This window comes from Uloborus diversus, chromosome 10 (assembly GCF_026930045.1).
Source record: "Uloborus diversus isolate 005 chromosome 10, Udiv.v.3.1, whole genome shotgun sequence".
Taxonomy (NCBI): domain Eukaryota; kingdom Metazoa; phylum Arthropoda; class Arachnida; order Araneae; family Uloboridae; genus Uloborus; species Uloborus diversus.
In genome coordinates this window covers 135899417-135920069 of record NC_072740.1, presented here as the reverse complement: position 1 = coordinate 135920069, position 20653 = coordinate 135899417, and the positions used below count along the sequence as shown (strand labels likewise).

At 33.3% G+C, this 20653-nt stretch overlaps 1 protein-coding gene across 1 annotated transcript in view; it reads right to left on the bottom strand.

Annotated features, from left to right (window-relative positions):
* Positions 1 to 20653, bottom strand: part of LOC129231195 (leucine-rich repeat-containing G-protein coupled receptor 5-like) — a gene marked incomplete in the record, with an annotated part of 122887 nt that overhangs the window by 64214 nt on the left and 38020 nt on the right. The window contains 9 exon segments of the mRNA XM_054865443.1: positions 1558 to 1796; positions 2449 to 2631; positions 6967 to 7265; positions 8059 to 8130; positions 8352 to 8495; positions 10326 to 10391; positions 13757 to 13897; positions 15384 to 15406; positions 15409 to 15529. Coding sequence (XP_054721418.1) covers positions 1558 to 1796; positions 2449 to 2631; positions 6967 to 7265; positions 8059 to 8130; positions 8352 to 8495; positions 10326 to 10391; positions 13757 to 13897; positions 15384 to 15406; positions 15409 to 15529 — 1288 coding nt within the window.

Genomic DNA, 20653 nt, shown 5'->3' with positions numbered 1-20653 from the left:
TAACTTAGAAAAGTAGATGGCAGCCCAATAAGCAGGCCAGTCCGGGGGGGGGGGTGTTTAATGTACATTTTATAGGGAAAAAGCAACAAAATACGTACAAAAATGCCACATTTCATTATGTTTCTGCAATCCGCCACTGATCGCCCAAATAACGGGCCTGTCAATAAGGCCAAGGTTCACCTTATTAGGACGCCATTGTCCTTATCAGTACACTGGAGGATCAAGTGGAAAGTGGAGGTTATGATCCTCTGCTGCACATTTTGCATAAATGTGTACGAACTGTGCAGTGGAGAGACAAGAAAACATAAAAATTAGAAAATACCAGTTGTCTGAATGTGACAATTTATGGATCCTTCTCCTTTCCATAGAAGTAAACATGGAATTTTTGGTAATGTTTTTGAAGTTATCATATGAGGTTGAATATGTTTTTGTATTGATAGTAAAGAATTTCTCAACTCTCTTAAGTTTGACTCCCGCGCGCGCGTTTTGGCGTTTTTTTTAAATCTTCAAATATGCGTGAAGTAATCCTTGCCCGGAGTTGACATTGACGGAGACCTATGTTTCTGATAAGACCAAATCGCCTTTCCTTGTTAAAACTGCTGAAAATCATAACTGAAACTCAAATTTTCATGTTAATTTTGTTTATTTATTTATTTTTTGATAAACATGCAAAAGGTTTTGCCAATTCAGACATAAATGAGCAAGATATTTGGTTATGAACCTTAAGGTAGCCTTATTTTGCGCACTTACCTTATGTAATAGAGAACTAGTGTGCCGCGAGAAAATTCTAACTGGTCAAAGGGTGCTGCCATGAGTCGAAAAAGTTTGAGAACCCCTGGCCCAAATTAAATAGTCGTCCATGCCGTCATGTCTTCGATTTTGTCCGGTTTTTTTACGAATAGATATCTATGGGAAAAGCTCAAATTATTTTTTTTTTAGGTTTTTTTTAAATAAAAATTACGTTTTGAAGAATTTTTTCAAAAATTCAAGTTTTGATCATTTTTCGGAGTCACCGTTTTGGCATGAATTTAGAAAAATCTCTTTATTTTTCAACCACTTAAGCTAAATTTAATATCAATTTCAAGCTAATACTTTTCTCTTTCAGTGTGAACAACAGAAAGTATTCTGTAAATAGTTTATGGGTGTTGTCACTCTTTATCTTGTCAGTTTTCATGCTTTTTCAATTCGGAGATTAAATGTCATATCGCTGGAGTACAAACTACGATCTGCATCACATTTTTTTTTGTAGCGTATTTAAATCATTCTCTTGCTATGTAGAAAAAATTAAAAGGGTGTTTTTTGTTGTTTTGAAATAATAAGCATAATTTTCAAAAAAAAAAAAAAAAAATCTAAAAAACTTAATTTGAGCTTATCTCAAATATCTATTAGTAAACAAATAATGGACAAAATCGGCGACATGACCGCCAATGTCATTAGGCGATTTGACGTGAAATGACCCAGCTTTCTTTTTTTTTTAAAGTTTATCACAAAATTATTCGTCATTTACGTTTTTGGGATCGACTATGCAAGAAATGTAGTGTAAGAAATAGATTTAACCTTGAATTCTCCCAAGGTGGATGCATCAACTACTGCAAGCATTCCAAGGTAGATGCCCATGAAGAAGTCAGCACCAGCAAGGTTACAAACCAGAAATCGTGGTACGTCCATCTTACTGCGTCCAATAATAAGAACAATGACAACAACTCCATTTCCCAAGAGCGCCAATAGGAAAACTACCCAAACTCCACATCGTAGACTCCACCATCCAAATAAATCCTCACAAGGCATGAAAGGACCTATAAATGATTTCAGAACTGTTTTTCAAAATCTTGGAAAATAACTGTTAAAATTTTAAACTGAAATATACTTTGAGTTGATCCACACATTCAGAAAAAAATAAAACTTATTTTGTTCTGATTTTCAAACATGTTGAATGCTAAACACACTTGTGTAAATAATGCAAATGAAGATAATATTAAAATTAACTCATGTGAAACTTGCATCATATCGAAGAAAAAAAAAAGGGGGGGGGGAGTCAAAAGGTTTTTGGCGAGTCCTTCTCGAAAAGAAGAAGGAAAAAAAACTTAATTGCGTTAAGCCGTTTCAGATAATTACATTATAAAATTTGGTGAACTTAGCAATGTATCACCGAATTTGTCAAACAAATTGGCGATTAGTCACCAAATTAGATAGACATACATGAGTTATGACAGAAAGCAGCAAAAATACAGAAAGCTTTGGTTAAACAAAACGTTTGTTATAAGTAAAAACCTGTGCAAAGTAGTGTAATTACTCTTACTCAAGACCATAACTTTCCGTTATAGTTTTGAGCAAGAAATTCAGTTTACCTTCAAACAACCAGTTTTAAGCAGTAAGTAGTTAAAGGTGGAAAAATCATAATAGTACTCAGGGTCTTAAAAGAATTTAGACACTCAAGATTGTGATTACCTGGTTCCGGTAGACATTGCAGAGAAAATTTTGCCAATGGATTTTCTTCATTGTTGAAAGCAGACTTATAATCTTCAAAATATTCTTCAGCATATTGCGCCAAATTATCTGGAATGGTATAATCTCTACCAAACGTTTTCCAAAGCTGGTTGGCGAATTCCTCGAGCTTCGTCGAAAAATTACCTAAAAAATATCGATGAGAATATTCTACTTCGTCTAAACTTGAAAGGATATTTAAGTAATTAAAGAAAGAAGAATGTCCACGCTCTGAAAAAATATACCTTTAACTGAGAATGACGTACATAAATAATGATTCTGAGAACAGTTTTGGCATCTTGTGAGGCATTTCAAAGAAACTAATGATGCTGTTACAGAACATGATACTTTAGCATGAAATCGTGACCTGATGGTAAAAAAATATCTCGCTCATACAACATCCAAAAGGAACTCAGTTGAGAAGAAATTTAAACAAAATTAATATTAATCATTAGATAGAAGATTATAAATGAATGAACAGAAAATTGTATTTGTTTTTACTTGCTGTTAGCACAAACGCTCGTGCTTGTCATGGAAGACGAAGATTAAAAATCTTTTAACGAGTCGGTAGCTGTAGTCATAGGAAAGGACCTTTACTTTGGATGCAAATTGTTGTAGTACTAACTTTCTTACGGCAGTAGTAAAAGTTAAGCAGTTGGAAACACGAATGGCATATAGCTATATTGCCTTACGTCTGTTGATGCACTCATTTTTAATATTTTTCTATTGTAGAACGGAATATATGCGAAGGTAGCTATTGCTCAAATAAACACATAGTTCTTAGATACTCAATAAAATTTTGAAACGACGACCCTGCAGGAGGTACTCTTTTCGAAATTTTAAACTTGTTTACAGTGCATGGGGATGGGCCCTAGAAATTACCTTTTTAACATAAATTACTTTTTGAAGGGATTTTGTGTGAACAGGGAAGTGTTTTTAGCGCTGTATTGCCTTGCGTTACCTTGATAGCAGTATTACGTTTCTTATTCCAACTAAACAAAATTACTCTTTTTTTCAATGAGCTCCCAATAAAGAAATATACACTTTTAAAATCAGTCGCGAAGTAACCGTAGAGCCGAACTCATGTATAATTTCAGAAATTAAAGAAACCTTCATTTAATCATTTTCTAAAATTTATTGCTTTTTTGGTTTTATTTTAAATGTTTTTTATATTGGAAGGGAGCATTTGGCCTCCCTTGAGATACGCCCATGAGAAGCAATCTTGGGGGAAAGAAGGCCACTCCTTTTCATTTGAATTAGTTAAATAAAAAAAATGCAAGGAATGTGAAAATGGAATGCATATAAAAATGAACATCAGCTATAAAATTTCAAATAAAAACCTCTTTTATAACCTCTGGATCTTCATACTAAAATGAGCATAAACTTTGAAGTTTCAAATGAATCATCTCTTTTCTAATCAGTGAAATTCAATAAAATTTAACCTTGCAATTTTCACCTTTCACCTATCTTTCAGGTATCGCTTTACAATTAAATTAAAAAAAAATCCACAGTGAAATGCTAAATAATTTTGTGATATTTTTGCGCACTTTGTCTAAAGCAGGATTGCTCATGGGGGGGAAGGGGGTCACAGCGTAGACGGCACCGTTGAAGTTTTTAGGGGTGGTTGAAATGCTTGCTCTAAAGGCACAGGGGCACATTTCACTTGATCGAACCGAATACAATCGAGTTGAATATGCCTCTCTTCGAGACAGCTCTCGCTCTTGGAGGTGCTTCGTAGTTTTCGAACCGATGCGCCATCATTCTATGGGGAGGGGGCTTGCCTGAATTACCACGATTAAGCTTTTTTACGGATAAACTAACCTGACCTGTAAATTAGCATGCTAGAAATAATGGCAGTACCTTTCCGAATATCTTCTGTTTTAATGATTAACAAGCAATCAAACTTCATTTGACTGTTAACTTGAGAGCTCTTGAGTTCATTTCCGTTGTCAAAAATAGGTCACTATAATCAGTATTTTAAAATTCGTATTCATTTAATATGAGTTCAATCCCTTATCAAAAATGTATTTCGATCATTTAAAAGGAGATTTTTATTTGACACCATTTTTTTCCTGGTACACAAAATGGCTGATTAATAAAGAGTGCTTGACCTCCCCCCCCCCGCCCAATTGCACCAGCGAGGATATGATCAAGCTAAAAGATTAGTCTTTAAAGCTTAGTAAAAGTTTAACTATAGTTTCAATTAGTAATGAGCGTGAAGCACTAAAACTCAAAAATTTTCGAATATGTAACTCTTACCAGTCGAGTTTCCTCATAAGAGTAAGTTGTGAGGACCGATAAAAACAATGGAAAATGGTTGAACATTACAGCTGTGTATATGAATCGAAATGTTTTTCAATTCATCGGTTCTTACCTTTAAACAGTTCGAGTTCTTTCAAGATTGAAAGACTTACAGGAGCTCCAAAATCAGATAGGTAAGAGATCATTTAAAGGTTTGTCTTACCTGAACAATGAAAGCCTATTACTCTAAGACATTACCAGACTTCACTTACCTGTCATTTATGCAATAAGTCGCAATAATATAATCCACCATGGGATCCATATACGTTGGTTGGCTCTTTGGAAAAAAAAAAAAAAAACACTAGCAAAATTGTTTCAGAGTTGTATAGTAAAGTTATTAATCCTCTGACTGCTCATGTAGCTTCAAGATGTTAATTTTAAACTAAAGAAAAATGCCAAAATATATGTACTGATTTTGCACAAACTAGGTTAGAATTTTAGCTCCACCTGATAAATCTGCAGAAAATAAGTATCTTAAAAAATTATATATATATATATATATATATATATATATATATATATATATATATATATATATATATATATATATATATATATATATATATATATCAATCTTTCTTTAAACAAGAAACAACACACTTTTTTTCATTGGATTAGGCGGTATGTGGTTCGTTAAATGCCGTTAATAGCTGTCAATCTAGATACTTCAGAAAATGCAATTACTGACCTTTGAACAATGAAGTACGGGATAAGGTTTAATACATACTTAAAAAAATCATGCATGTGGGTTTGCGGTATGAGCAACATTTATTGCATTTAAATTGCGAACAAGCAGTCAGACGATTAAACATTGGCATAGCATTGAGTATCCGAATACCGATCGATCCAAACATCGGTTAACCGAAGCTTTCTTGCTTGTAAACTAATATTTGCACGTCATCTAGAAGTTCTGCCAGCAGCCTTGTCAAACTAGGCTAGTCAATTAGATGGACTTATTTTGAATCTTACGCCTTAAGTTCGTACAAAACTAAAATCTCTAACGTACTGAACAAGAAAGGGTAACTTTTTACTTTCTGGCTTATGTAAGGGCTCGTAAATTTCAGATACAAATGTTGATTTTTCACAAATGCCTGTCATTTTGTCGAATCTTTACTGCTAGTTTATCAATAACTTTGTCTAGACTGCTTCGAGGCTTATTATGAGGAAGGAACAGCAATTTTTCTATCTATACTAAGCCCTGATTCTTTGATATTTGTTCTTCGACCACACTATTACTAAATAATGTCTAAGGGAGTTGGGGGATGATTGTTAATGATATTTTCAAGAAACAACGAGTTTATTGAATTGGTTTATTTTGCATAAGAAACGTGCCTCAGAAGAATATGGAAAGTCTTAGAAGTCTGAAAACTGCTGTACGTTCTCCAAAACTCTCATTTAAACTTTTGTAAGGAAAAACTCTATGGAAAACAATGATGTATGCTATTGAGAGTATATTCATACTCTACGAAAATGTATATCAATCTTATTGTGGTTTACTTGAAAAGTTGAGAGAATATGACTATTGAATCTATGAAAAATAAGAGTGTAAAGTTTAAAGAAACTTTCTTTAAGGTCATTTGTAAGTATTTAAGGGAATACATGTAGAATAGGCCTAAATAATCATTGAAGGCTTGTTTGCAAAACGTTTCAACTACGACTGAGTCAAGTTTATAGATATTGTGTGTGAGGTCATTTGAAAATATCGGTAGAATATTTAAAAGATATCTCGTAGATAACATCGATCGGCATGTTGCAAAATCGTGTGGTCATTAGAAAAGCGTATAGTCAAAATGTGTATAGAATCAGGTACCGAACCCTTGGTTTTAAGTAGCTTATTAACATAGGTTGTGCGTGCACAAACTGTTATATCCTTTACTTCTTATCACAATAAACAATTCTGGTTTCTACACTGAATCTACGAACAGTGATCGAGTTCCAAAAATACTTCCATGCGATTGTTTAAATTATGTGGCAGATTTATCTAAAAATTTAAATGAAAAAAAATATCTGATAGTAACACATTAAAGGTTTTCAAAACGAAAAAATATTATAAAATAAATAAAAAAAAACTATAAAAAATAAACAAAAGTGAAAAATTCAAAGTAACGTAAAACGCGTTCAGTTAACATTCAAATTAAGTGAAAAACTTCCTTTTTTTGTTTAAGAATGGAAAACAATTACCAGATCCCGGCCATATGTCAGTTAGATTTGCATTCCAAGATGACATGTCCACATCATCTTTAGAGAGCCATACAATAGTTTCCTGGAGAGCAGTTGAAGATCTTGGCGAGCCTTTGTGAGTCGTGGAAGCCATAAAAGCACAGCAGTGGTATGCGTACGATAGAGCTAGTGTATTGATACGAGGAAATGTTTCGATTGGAGGGAAGTCCTTCAGTTCCCTGTTGTTGAATGTTTTCAGTTGGCGAAGATTCTGTAAGCCTTTGGTTGGTAGCTTTGGGAATTTGTTAGCTCCTAAATTTCTATAAGAACAGAATTTTAAGATGAAGTTGAGAAACAGGGAAAAATAAATCAAATGAGGAGAAAAAGGGGGAAATGTGCAATTTGAAATATAACTTTAAAAAAAAGAAAACAATAAAGCATTCTGTTGTTAAAATAGATGCCATTTCTGTTGTGTAGAAATTTTAAATTTTCATCATCCTCGATTTTTATTAGTTTGAAAAATAATGTTTGCTGTAGTCTTCTTAGACATGTGCACTTTAGTTTCTCTCTACTCGTTATATTTATTTAAGAAGTATATTTCTAGTTTCTAAGAAAAAACTCACAAACCATCTGAACATTGTTTCCCAAATCGGTTGGAATTCTTTATAGGATGTAATGAATGTTTGTTCAGCCTAATGATGTTTGTGTAAAGAGTTCACCTTAAATTACTGCACTAGAAATCTCGTATTAAGTTTATGGAAAATCTATACATTGTATATGGAAATACTAGTTTTGAATACATTAGCTTTCTACAGTTAAAAATGAATAAATAAATAAAATAAAAAAGAGTTCTATAGTGTTAAATAAAAGCCATGCTGGAGTAAAACACCATCTTTTTTAGAAAATTATCAGAAGTCAAAAATAAAAGTTTTATCTCAATTTGTTCAGCAGTTATTGATGAATATGGAGTGAATCAATTTTTGCGGAGTTCTTCTGTACGTTTATATTTACTGATGCAGCTCATTGTTTTTTTTTTTTTTTTTTTTTTTTTTTTTTACAAATGGGCTAAAGTGATTAAAAATATTTGTCCTGTAAATAAGAAATTATTCATACAAATCTCTGAGATCTTCGAAATGCGTGAAAGCTTCCATATCAATTTCATCTACTTCATTACCTTCCAAGTCCCTGAAACAGAATTAAATAAATACTGCAATGTGTATGAGTATACGTAAAAAAAGACCAGGTATATATATATATAGAGAGAGAGAGAGAGAGACAGAGAGAGAGAGAGAATAGTAACATAGAAAAATAAATAACGGTTTACCCATCAAAAAGGGATAAAAGTTTTATATAAAGTTAAAAGCAGATGATACTTTTAATATTCACAAACAAAAGCATGAACTTACAAAACTTGCAGAGAAACAAGGCCTTCAAACGTATGTTTTGAAATCTTTTTTATCTGGTTGTGTCCAAGGAACAAGTCTATAAGTCGACTTTGGCTGGAAAAAGCGTAATCTTCAATTGCCTCTATGTTATTGTAGCTCAAGTCACTGTAATACACCATACACGTAAATTATTAAAAATAAAAAATATCAGGATTTAAAAAATATATATATAATAATTTGCATGTCGTAAGATGTTTTGCGTTTCTCGCATTCTTATAATTTGCACGATTCTTCAAGTGTTAGTTTTTAAAAGCAGTTGTATAATTAAAATAAAGTAAACAAAAAATAATTAATTAATTAAACTATGCATTAACTAAATTTGTTGAAAAAACCCTCAAATTGATGTTAACCACTCAGTTTTTTTTTGAACATTATATGCATCGAAATTAACTGCTACCTTTAATCTCTATTGTTCCGATTTTCCCAGTTAACATGTATGATCGTTTGCAGATTATATCCCATTCATTAATTAGAGGAATGTGGGGCAAAGTAAAATAGTTCAGATAACTTACTTCTTACTGATAAATTATTCTACATAAAGAAAGAACAATGCATTTTGTAATAAAAAACTAACTTGCATTGAAATATTTCAAATTTTTGGCAGTAAATTAATATCTTCAAAAAAAAAAAAAAGAGCAACATTTTACCTTTTTTCACGGGGCAAAGTAAAAAATGAAATATTTTCCTAATAAAATAATTTCCATCTGATAATTAAAAATATTTTTGACCAATTGGAAGGGTAAATAAAAGAATGAATGAAGAAATGAATATATAATGGAACAAATAAAATAATAAATGAATAAAATAATTAATCAATATATGAGAAAAAAAAGTAAATGCGTGAATTAATGAGAATATATATATATATATATATATATATATATATATATATATATATATATATATATATATATATATATATATATATATATATATATATATATATAGGTGAATATTAAAATGAATGATTGTAAAAAATTAATAAATGAATACATAAGTGATTTAATAAATGATTGAATAATTAAACGAAATGAGGTCTTTCACTTTGCCACACATGCACTTGACTAATTGTACAAGATATTTAAAATAAAAATATGCCTTATAAAAAATAAATACCGCACCGAATTTCAATAGATCTCAATTAATATTTACAACGTTTTTAAGAACTTTATCATTTTATTTAAAGAAACATAATTGTTGACTTACTACAAAATATTACAAAATGAGTATCAATTTGTAAAATTTGCTTATCTCTTCATATGCTTTGATATTCAGATATACCTTTTTCCTAACTAGAGTAGATTACATGTGGTACTGTATGGTGGCGCTAAAACCAGCGTAAACATTTCACCATTTCAAAATTGCACCACTATTTCACTTTGTCCTACACATTCCCCTACTTTTTAAAACGAAGCATTTTTATTTGTCTTCATAAATAAACCTCACACATGGTATTTCACTCAACTATACCCCTCTTTTTCTGTTTTATTACCGTGTACCGTGTGTGTAAAACCCCTTCCTTAATATCTATCCCAAAATTTACTTTTGCGGTAGATTATACTTTCTATTCAAACCTCCAGACGAGCTTTTTATCTCTTGTAAAAAGAGGAATCTTGTTACGGTCTTTTTTTATTCTTTTCTTTTCTTTTTTTTAACATTCCTCAACATCTTTCGTCTTTGACAACTCTGTACAGGGCGCGGGCGTCGCCCTGAGGAGCATTTTCTTATATCAACTGTGGAAAATGTGTGTTCAATTCCAGGTAATGCGTTATTTTGAGTTTATGTTAACTTTAATCCTTTCGAATAACCCTGCCGTTCCTCAGTAAACTACCTGAATAAAACTTTTCAATTACGCGAGCTGAGCTCAGATCCTATTATTTTGAGAGGGCGCATTAATTATAAATAATTGTATCAAAAACCAATCATAATACTTACATCAATCTAAGTTTCTTGCAGCCTGTTAAGATTGGCAAATCAGTAAGTTTGTTCGATTTTAAATTCCTAAAATATATATAAACCACATATTTAAAATGTATTTAACAAGACTGTTTCTCAAAGGCACTGTAAAAAATATATTAATTAGTTCATAATTAGAAAAAAATATGTAGACGTTGTATTTTACAAGTTGTACTCTTATTTTTTTTCTTGTTTATAAATAAAATTTTGTGCTAGAAGAAATTCAAATTCTGTTTAAAAAATTACAAATTACACTAACGTGCACAGTTTAAGTTGTATCATATTTCTTGAGTTCTGATAAAAGATCCTTACATATTTATTAGAGCTTAATCTGAAAATGACCTTCATTTTTTCAAAATTTCCGTTTCCTGAAAAAATATTAGGTAACTAGCTGTACCCGACGCGCGTTGCTACGCCAACAAAAAAATACATCATTATACTGATTTTCATGACAATCGGTTGAACGGGGCAGAAGTTGCTACTCTGCAGTGCCACCTGGTGGCGAGTGGCTTCAATGAGCATATTATGCACCTTCTCCGTGGAAAAATACATATATATAGCAATTTTCATAATAATCGGTCCAGGTATCAAGTGAAGCCGTGACTATACTCAAATTTTGTACTCACGCAGTTTGCAAGATCAATCAATCGCTAAAAATATCAAACAGAAAAAGTTTTAAATCCCCCCCGTTGCATGAAAAGCCTTAAAACAATAAAGAAAGAATTTATTTGTTCAAACTCAAGAAAAATGGCAACAGCTAACTTCTTATCAATGAGATCTTTCACGCGAATTAATTTCTGCAGCCGATCATTTTATTCGTATTTATCCAATGGATTGTGACTTAAATTGGAATAGAAAAGAAACTATCGATCGGATTTTTTTCGAACTGGTCTATAAACATTCCCAGTACCAAAAATAACAAACGGTGAAAGTTTCAGCCAAATCTGCCGGGAAGTTTTTGAGTTCATGGATGACATACAGACAAACATTCATTTTTATATATATAGATGGGAAAAACTAAAGGCAAGTTTCGTATACAGAGTTAAAGACACACAATAACAAACGGAACATAAGATTATCTCAGGTAATTGTTATTCAAACCCAGACAAATTTTAACAACATTGCGTCCACATTTAACGCAACAGCTAAAAGAGCATTTTTTATGAATTTGTCATGTTGCTTTAGATTTTCCCTAACACTGAAAAAAAAAACCTTGTTATTAGATTTTTAAAAAAAAAAATCTTTTCCTTAAATTTTAAGCATTCACTTAAAAGCGAAATTATTTATTTTTGCGAATTTCATGAGTGACATTTCATTTCATTTCATAAGAAGTATATTTACAGTCTAACAAAACTGTTTTCTGTTTTAAGAATGTTAAAACAAACTTAAATAATAATAATTGATAGAAAGAAGCTGAAAAATCAGATATCTCGTAATGAAAAACTTCTTTGTAAGTGAATTAGTCTCGTGGTCGCCTACTAAAAACTCGTTTATATATAAATTTGCAAGTTTATGGAAATGAAATTTTAGTTGATGGTTCAGATTGAACGCACTAATCATTTTGCTCAACTGATCCGGAAAATATGTATTTCCTTTTTCTGTTTCATTTTGTTTACGTCTTTATTTCCCTTCGATCTACTTGTTGAGAAGCTTTTAACATTCACTAAATTTGTTTTGAAACAAAAGCAGCTATAGAAATGTTTAGTTTGGTTTTCCGTGAATAAAATTGTGACAGTTTGATACATTCTTGGAAAACAAAATCCCCTTTTTATAAAATGAAGGATGTGTCATAAAGTACGCATTTTTTTAAGTTGTGAGCAATTGTATCATTTTCGTCAGATATCATAAATTCGAATAGGAGATCATTTTCATTTGTCTTTTTGTAGCCATGGGCGGTTCATTATGAAATAGCTCCAGGGGCGCCTGAACTTAAATTTTTAAGCGGGCGGAAAGTCTCAATTTGCCGAATGGAACTACAAATTTTGCCGAATGAAAATAATTTTGCCTAATAGAACTCCAAATTTCGGAGAATGATAATAAACTCCAAATTCTGCATAAGTTGATAATTTTGCCGAATAAGGAAATTTTTGGGAGGTAACCTCCCATTGGGGTACCTTTCATTAGCTCTATGTTACTGTGAAAATTCAGTACACAAACACGGCCCTACGCCATGGAAAGACTTATGCTCGTAACTTTTGCTCGTAGTAAGATCTATGCTACGCGGCGTAGGGCATAGATCTTAAAGATCTATGCCCTACGCCATGGAAATGCTACACCAAAACTTCCTTTCCAAGCTTGGTGCAGAAGTGAGGAGACATTGGGGAGGGGGGGGATGGCAGTTGCAACTAGAAAAAAAAAAATCCTTTAATTCAGACAAGAGAGTAGTTACCTATGATTCAAAGAATTTCTTTAAAAAATTATGGTATATGTATGGCACGTATACCTTTTCCTTATTAAATCGAAGCAGTAAGGACCCGTAAACATGCTGACGTGTTTGGGATTTCAACAAATCATTAGAATTATCAATGGTTAGAGCTAGAGCTAACGCGCGTTTGTAAAATGCATATCGATGTATGATTTACGTTCACATGCAACACCCGTTGATTTCAATTCAATTTCAACACATTTATTTGGAATGTCGCTTGGTAACACAGCGCAATCGTAGAGATCAGTATTTCACTAACACGCATTAGCTCTGCAATTGAGCTGCGTTAGAACCCTCAATGGTTAGCATTAATCGTTTTTTTTGCAGTGCCATTACGCGTTAGAGCTGCGTTGAAATCTAACGCACGTCGTTTATGAATGGACCAAACGCAAATGAACTTATACTTAACAATATGAGTTTAAATCGATTTTTACTGTCTTTTTTGCGCAGTAAAAAGTCGCGCACTTTATCAAAATAAGAAAAGTAAGTAACAATACTCTAACAAGTAACATTTTTTATATATTAGCCTCAGAGCATTGGTAAGATATATAACTCCAGAAATAACATTAAGAAAACTTTATTGTTGCTCTGAAGCGACGATATGTACACATATACTCTTAAATACTTTTGATGTATAAAGGCTCCTTTGAGACACAGTGGCTTCATTTGATCCCACCTAGCCTATTTTTATTTTTTTCACCCAATTGGCACGCAGTGTTTTTCAACTGAATTCCCTTGCTTTTTTCAGTAAAAAAACAAAAGGATTTCTATATTTTCTGTGTTTCAAAGAGTTAATGTAAAAGAGAAAATCAGCTATTTAGTATATACTTAAAAAACTTTTTAAGTATTTCTGCCTTAGCCCTGGCTTTAGGGCGGTAACTTACTATAAAATATTTAGTATATTACAATAAAAGTCTTGTTTGTGAAAATAACACTTTCTTGTTTTTGAGGGAAGAAAGTAGTGAAAAAAAAAAAAAACACATACAGGCTTTTCAAAGAAGAAGCAGTCACACACAGATCCCGAGGAACGAAAGTCAGTTTTGCTCTGTCTAATCGAAGGTGCTCTAAAGACGAAGTACCTTTGATGTCTGGAAAGTCTTCCAATAGACGAGCTTCTGACAAAATCCTGAAAAAAGGTCACAGTTTAATATTACTTATAAAAACTTCATTTTCAGTGATTTCATTAACATTTTTCACGCAACGAAGAATTTCAAAAATAAAACTAAATGCTAGTTTTGGGAAAATGGGGGCAGCAAGGAATCACGAGACAGAACAGGAAATCCTATTTTATGAAATGATTGCAAGTAAAGCCGGAAACTACGTACTTTGGTAAGCTGAAAACAAACAAGATAATACCTTTACAATTCTGCTTGGAGGTCGGTCCCAGAGTGATCCAGTATTGGTTGTTATGTGTGCTATGATTTTTGGATGATTTTTCATTCAAGTTAAGCAAACTATTTTTATTGTGGTGCAGTAATTTCACCGTAGTCACGAACGTAGGCACGTTCACGATCAGATCAGATCAGATCAATTTTGCAGCAATGTTAAGCTGCTACGCAATCGAACCCAAGTCTCAGCAGAGCATTTTCTATCCAAAGTACGATATTTGGATTTAAAATGTTATTTAAGCTTCGATTCAGTTCTGAAAAGTTCTAGAAGTTTCTGGAATATTTTATGTGTGTATAAAAGCTGAGTCTCACTAGTCAAGACTAAGTTCTTAATCTTAGAATGTTACGACTTGGCATGTCATCTCAACAAAGATTCTATTTTCTTTGAAAAAAATTTTTTGTTTAAATCCTTGCAACAGTATGCTTATGTCGATTTAAAATTTCAAACAAATGATTAAATGGAAAACACAAGGCAGACCGAGTTTTCTGATGCAATGTTTTGTTTATTTAATCACTACAGATACCATCAATCACCTTCAGTGATTTTGATGAATTTTAGAAAAGATAGTGTTATTACAGTAATAGTAAGTTTTATTGCATTTTACGGGCGTATACAGCATCAGGGCTTAATTTGAATGGCAGCTCTAGGGAGCTCAGCTCCTGCACTTCTTTTTAACTTTAGTAATTTCTTTCATTTTTGCTGGAATTCAAGCTATTTCCGCATGAAAAAAATTTCGAAAGACCATAGGGCTCCGGAACTTTTTTTTTTTTAGAAATAAGGCTCTGCGCATATTTATATATCTCTGAAGAAAAAATTGCACGTAAGTAATCTCCTTAAAACAATTTTATTTTTAAAGTGAATATTTATGCTAATTATTAGTAAGTTTCGAAGATGAAACAAAACAATCATTTCATCCACAAACTGTAAAAAAGATTTTTTTTTAAATATATTATTACTCATACTTTTATTTTATCCATAAATTGTCGAATTTTTCGTTGCTATCTTACTCCAAAATTTCAAATTTTTGCAGAAGCTCAAATTATCGGGCTGGATATATTTATTTATATTCCTTTAAAATTACTTATACATAATTGAAGAATAATTTGTCGTTACATTTTCAGAGATTTTTCTTGCATAATTTATTAATGACAGTATATAGTTTTACTTTTACGTTTGTAGCGATACTTAATTACGCTAATAAGGAACAGTAAATTCATACTCACAGTTTCTTTAGGTGGGGGCAATTGCGGAAAAAGTACTTTTATCAACAATTTCAATCGGATTACCGGATAGTTCAAGCGTAGTAAGATGAGGATTAGATTTGAAACTCGACCTTGACAGGAACCGGATCTTGTTGTTAGAAAAGGACCTGGGGAGAATTTGAAAAGGTGAATATACTCATCTCAAAAAATCAGAAATACATAACACAAAAAGAAAAAAAAAATACAATGAATATCACTTCGCATATTTGCAAAGTATCAGAAACTAACAAAACGCTTTTTGAGCGAAAAGCCCCTCATATTCCGAATATTCACTAACGGTCGTATTCACACACATTACCCAGTTTGAACCTCTTACATCTACACCGTCGATTGAACCCTTCTTGTTCGTTGAAGAAGGTTTTCAATCGGCTGTTTGGTTGTGTGACCGATGTTGACATTGTAACCTAAAGTTAACCACCTGTCTAAGCCGATCGCAAGTGGTCAACTTACTCTAATTTCACTCGAACGCTGGCTGCAGAAAAATCAAAATATAAAAGGAACGAAACTTTCCAAACAGAGGTTAACTAGATTTTTTTTCAGTAGTAATGCTAATGACTTCCAAAAAAAAACGTCACTTGCCACAAAAAAGGCCATAAACAAAAGTCGAAAGTATTTAGGGTCCATCGCATGAAAAAAAAAAGAAAAAAATGAGGTAGCTTAATAAAAAAAAGATGAAATTGCGTAAAAAAAAATAGTTTGCCAAGGCTTGGAAAAAAATACTCCCCTTGAAAACATTTGTGATGAAATTTAGCCGAAAACAAATGTGGAATATTAATATTAGTAATAATTAAAAAAAAATCATTCATGGAAATGGAAATATGTGCACATAAGCATTTAAAAAAACACTATAAGTTTACACATTGAGTGAATCAGCCTTGCCGATGCTGATTGAAAGGCAAATAATAATAATAATAGTAATGACTAAATTAAGACCACATTTTTTCTACAGTCATTTAGAGAACTGAAACGGTCAAGGATATGACATACTACAACGAGCCAGTTACCCATGCATCGTATGCAGACGCTAAGCATGCGTTTGAAGCAGCACGTCTGTACATAAAAAAAAAAACCTCATTTTTTCTATGCCAGTGGGTAGGAAAATGTAGGAACAATTTTCCTCATTCCATCTTATACACTGGTGTAAGAAATTAAGAGAATTTTCAGATTTGATCAATTATTTTCAGAACTAATGGACTGATTTTAATGAAATTTGATATGTACATACATTGAAACAATACAAAACAAATAACCATCTAAAATTTAAAGTACACAAGCATGATCATAAATAACACTCGTTAGAGTCGGATGGTATGAAACAGTAATTGCAAAATTTAAAAAAAAAAAAAGGGGTTAGTAAGGGGTTTGGTCCCCTCTAACAGACATATAAGCCTCGCAGTGTGACTCCATACTTGAAATAAAGCAGTTCATGGGATCCTTAAGCAATTATTTCCACTCGTTCAACAACGCCGTTCTCAGGCTATGGATGGTCCCCGGAGGGGTGTTGCGAGTTGTTATTGCCCTCCTGAAAGCATTCCAGACATGTTCTACAGGATTGGAGTCTAGAGATCTACTTGGCCAATCCATCGAGTGAGTATCCTCCCCTTCCAGAAATTCGTCGACCAGAAGAGATGTATGTGGTCTTGTGTTAACATCCATTAAAACTAACTCGGGCTAATAGCACCTTCTAGAGAGGATCATAGGACTCCAGGACCACATCTCTAAATCTCGCAACTGTCACAGAGCCTCTCTCAAAGACGTGGAGGGGTGTGCGGCCATCCAACATGATGTCTGCCCAGACCGTCAAACCTCCTCCTCCATAATGGTCGATTTCCGCGGATATTGGAGGGTAAATAGCGAGACCCGTTTCTGCTTAAATGACTATTCTTGTCCTACGTTTACATGGATAGAAGCAGGAACCTGCTACCTACCCTCCAATATCGGCGAAATCGACCATTATGGCGGTGGTGGTTTGACGGTCTGGGCAGACATCATGTTGGATGGCCGCACACACCTCCTTGTCTTTGAGAGAGGCTCTGTGATAATTTCGAGGTATAGGGATGTGGTCTTGGAGCTCTATGCTCACCTCTTGAGGGGTGCTGTTAGCCCTGAGTTATTTTTAATGGGTGTTAACACAAGGCTACATGCAGCTCTTCTGATCGACGAATTTCTGGAAGGGGAGGATATTCATTCGATGGATTGGCCAAGCAGATCTCTAGACTCCAATCCTATAGAACATGTCTGGGATTCTCTCGGGAGGGCAATCGCAACTCGCAACACCCCTCCGGGGACCATCCATAGCCTGAGAACGGCGTTGTTGAACGAGTGGAAATAATTGCTTAAAGATCCCATAAACTGCTTTATTTCAAGTATGGAGTCACACTGCGAGGCCTATATGTCTGTTAGAGGGGACCATACGTCCTACTAACCCATTTTTTTGTTCAATTTTGCAACCGCTGTTTCATGCCATCCGACTCTAACGAGTGTTATTTACGATTATGCGTGTGTATTTTAAATTTTGGAGGGTTAATTGTTTTGTATTGTTTCAATGTATGCACATATCAAATTTCATAAAATCGGACCAGTAGTTCTGGAGATAATTGACCAAATCTGAAAATTCTCTTAATTTCTTACACCAGTGTATGTTCAAAGTTATCACCACCAGTGTTACATGATGATCTGAAAAATGCCGCAAAGACAACAAAATGGAAATTTCATAACTGACTTGCGTGAAACCATTACAATACATGAATTTCTAATGTAATCTGTCGACTTATTTGTAGATTCTTAATTGAATCTTTGTTTTGTTCATAGATAATGCAAGAGTTAAATTTTGAAATTCTCAGACTTTTACTAAATAAAATGTATTTGTTTATTAATTGCTACTGGTAAGGGCTCGTCAAGGATTGCTTCCTGCCTTCATTTCTAGAGATAAGATGTTTGTTTATGACATTAATTTGTCTTCTGTCTGTGAAATGCAATTATTATGGCATTTTCCGACAAAATATTTTTCTTCAGCATCTTTTCTAGCTTTTATCTCCAAGTAGTGTTATGTACAAATAATTGAGCTCTCAGGTCAGAAACAATCGTTTGTACCGTAAGAATCATGTTGTTAATTCAAAATAGTCCTTGAGCACTTAGTCATTTGAATATACCAGGTGTACAAGTATGAAATAGGGATTAAAGACAACAGATGCGGCAAAAATGCAGTTTGTGCTGTAAAGAATTGATACTGCGCGTCGTTTTTACTTCCTTTTACAAAAAAGGAAGTATTGTATTCGCGAAAAACATTGCACTCAAAAATCGGCCTTAACTTCAACTTTTCTCACCCCCGAATGAATGTTGGGGTTTTTTTTCGACTCGACCACACGTGGATATATGCCTAGGAACGTACAGACACCCGAAATATCCATTTTGACGATCCCCAAGTTAATTACAGCGAGTTTTCTCGTGACGTCTGTATGTATGTATGTGCGTATGTGTGTATGTATCTCGCATAACTCAAAAACAGTATGTCCTAGAAAGTTTAAATTTGGTACGTAGACTCCTAATGGGGTCTAGTTAAGCACCTTCCCTTTTGGTTGCATTCGGATGTTCTTAAGAGGGTCTTTTGCCCTTTTTGGGGGGAAATCATTGTTAATTTTGATGTAAACTCAAGTGGTGTTATAATTTGGCGGACACTTGGCGATATATCGCTAGTATTTTGGTCGCCAAGTTTTGTCGCCAACTTGGCGAAAAATTTCACGTTTTTTTTTTTTTTTTTTTTAATTTTTTTTAAAAATCTGGTTTTAATTTGGTCACTGTTGGTGATATTTAGAGAGTAAACTATTGAATCACATTAAAACTGCCAATAGTGAGAAAATGACATTAAATTGGAGTAAAAGGAAGTCATGTGATGCACACATCAGTTCGTTTTTTTTTTTTTTTTTGTATCATCAACAAATGTTAGATGCGCCTTAGTGGTAAATTTGAAAAGTGTGATCATGGTGTTGTTGTCAATCTGTTCGAAATTTTTACCAAACAAAGAGTATTCGCGGACAGCGATAGTTTCCTTGCATTCATTTGAGTAAAACTGCTGCCGAATCATACCGATTACTTGAACATACTTCATCGCAAGATATTTGTGAAGGAAGGTTTCGGGCTTCTCAAATGAGGTGCATTTGGCAGAAAGATTATCCTCTGGGTTTGGTGGGACCAGAGGGACGTAGTCTCTTATAAGCTGTTAAAACCTGAAGGAAACGGTTAGCACTAAACATTACCAACAAAAATATACGGATTTGAATCGCTCCCTGCTTGAAAAAAGGAACAAATGCCGAAAGAGGTGCCACAAAGTCAGTTTTCTTCATGCTCAATGCTCCATTACAGACGGTAAAACGGGTTCGTGCCACGTTAGAAGCACTCAGCTAGGAAGTTTTACTCTCCTCTTACTCACCAGACTTGAGCCTTTCCGAATACCACTTGTTTGTATCAATGGGTCACGCATTTGAAAAGCAGTATTTCAGTTCGTGCGAAGATGTGAAGAAATTGGCTCAGTGAAGGTTCGCAGCAAAAGAGAGGTAGAATCCATGTCGATTCAACAAGGGGCGTAACATGATTGTTTCGGATTTTTTTGAATTTAGCATATGTTAAAATTCATTAAAAAAAAGAAATGCGTCCCCCCCCCCCCCCAAAAAAAAATCCTGGACTGAGATACAGGCCGCCAAAGATGGTGGTCCTGTCATAATTTCTCACTTGGGATTTTCCTCAAAATCTTTAAAATACATTATCTCAGGAACGGTAGAACATATTTTGTTGCGATTTGTTTTATTTAAAAGGATATTTTTTTTGTTAAAAAAAATGCAAAATTTTGAAATATGTGCTTTAGTTTACTTTTTCAGTCTTTTGAAAAAAAAAAGTTAAAAATAATTTTTTTGATTTTTCTCAAAAATGTCAATTTCAAAAATTTTCATTTTTTTACAGTTTTTAGTACCACTGAGCACTACGTTCCCTGAAATAGGAGAACTTCCATTTTTTCGTTTAACAGATTTTAAAGGCATTTGAGAAACTGAGGGTTTTTAAGGAACTCTTTACGTAATGGCAGACCTGAAATTCAATTTTTTTTCCGCAGCAATGGCCAGAAAACTCTTAATTCAGTCATATAGCGAAACTTTCATTTTGAATCGCCATTTTATTCAAGATATTAAATTTAGTGAGAACAAGATGGCATTGCGCTTAATGATTCTTTTGGCGCTACG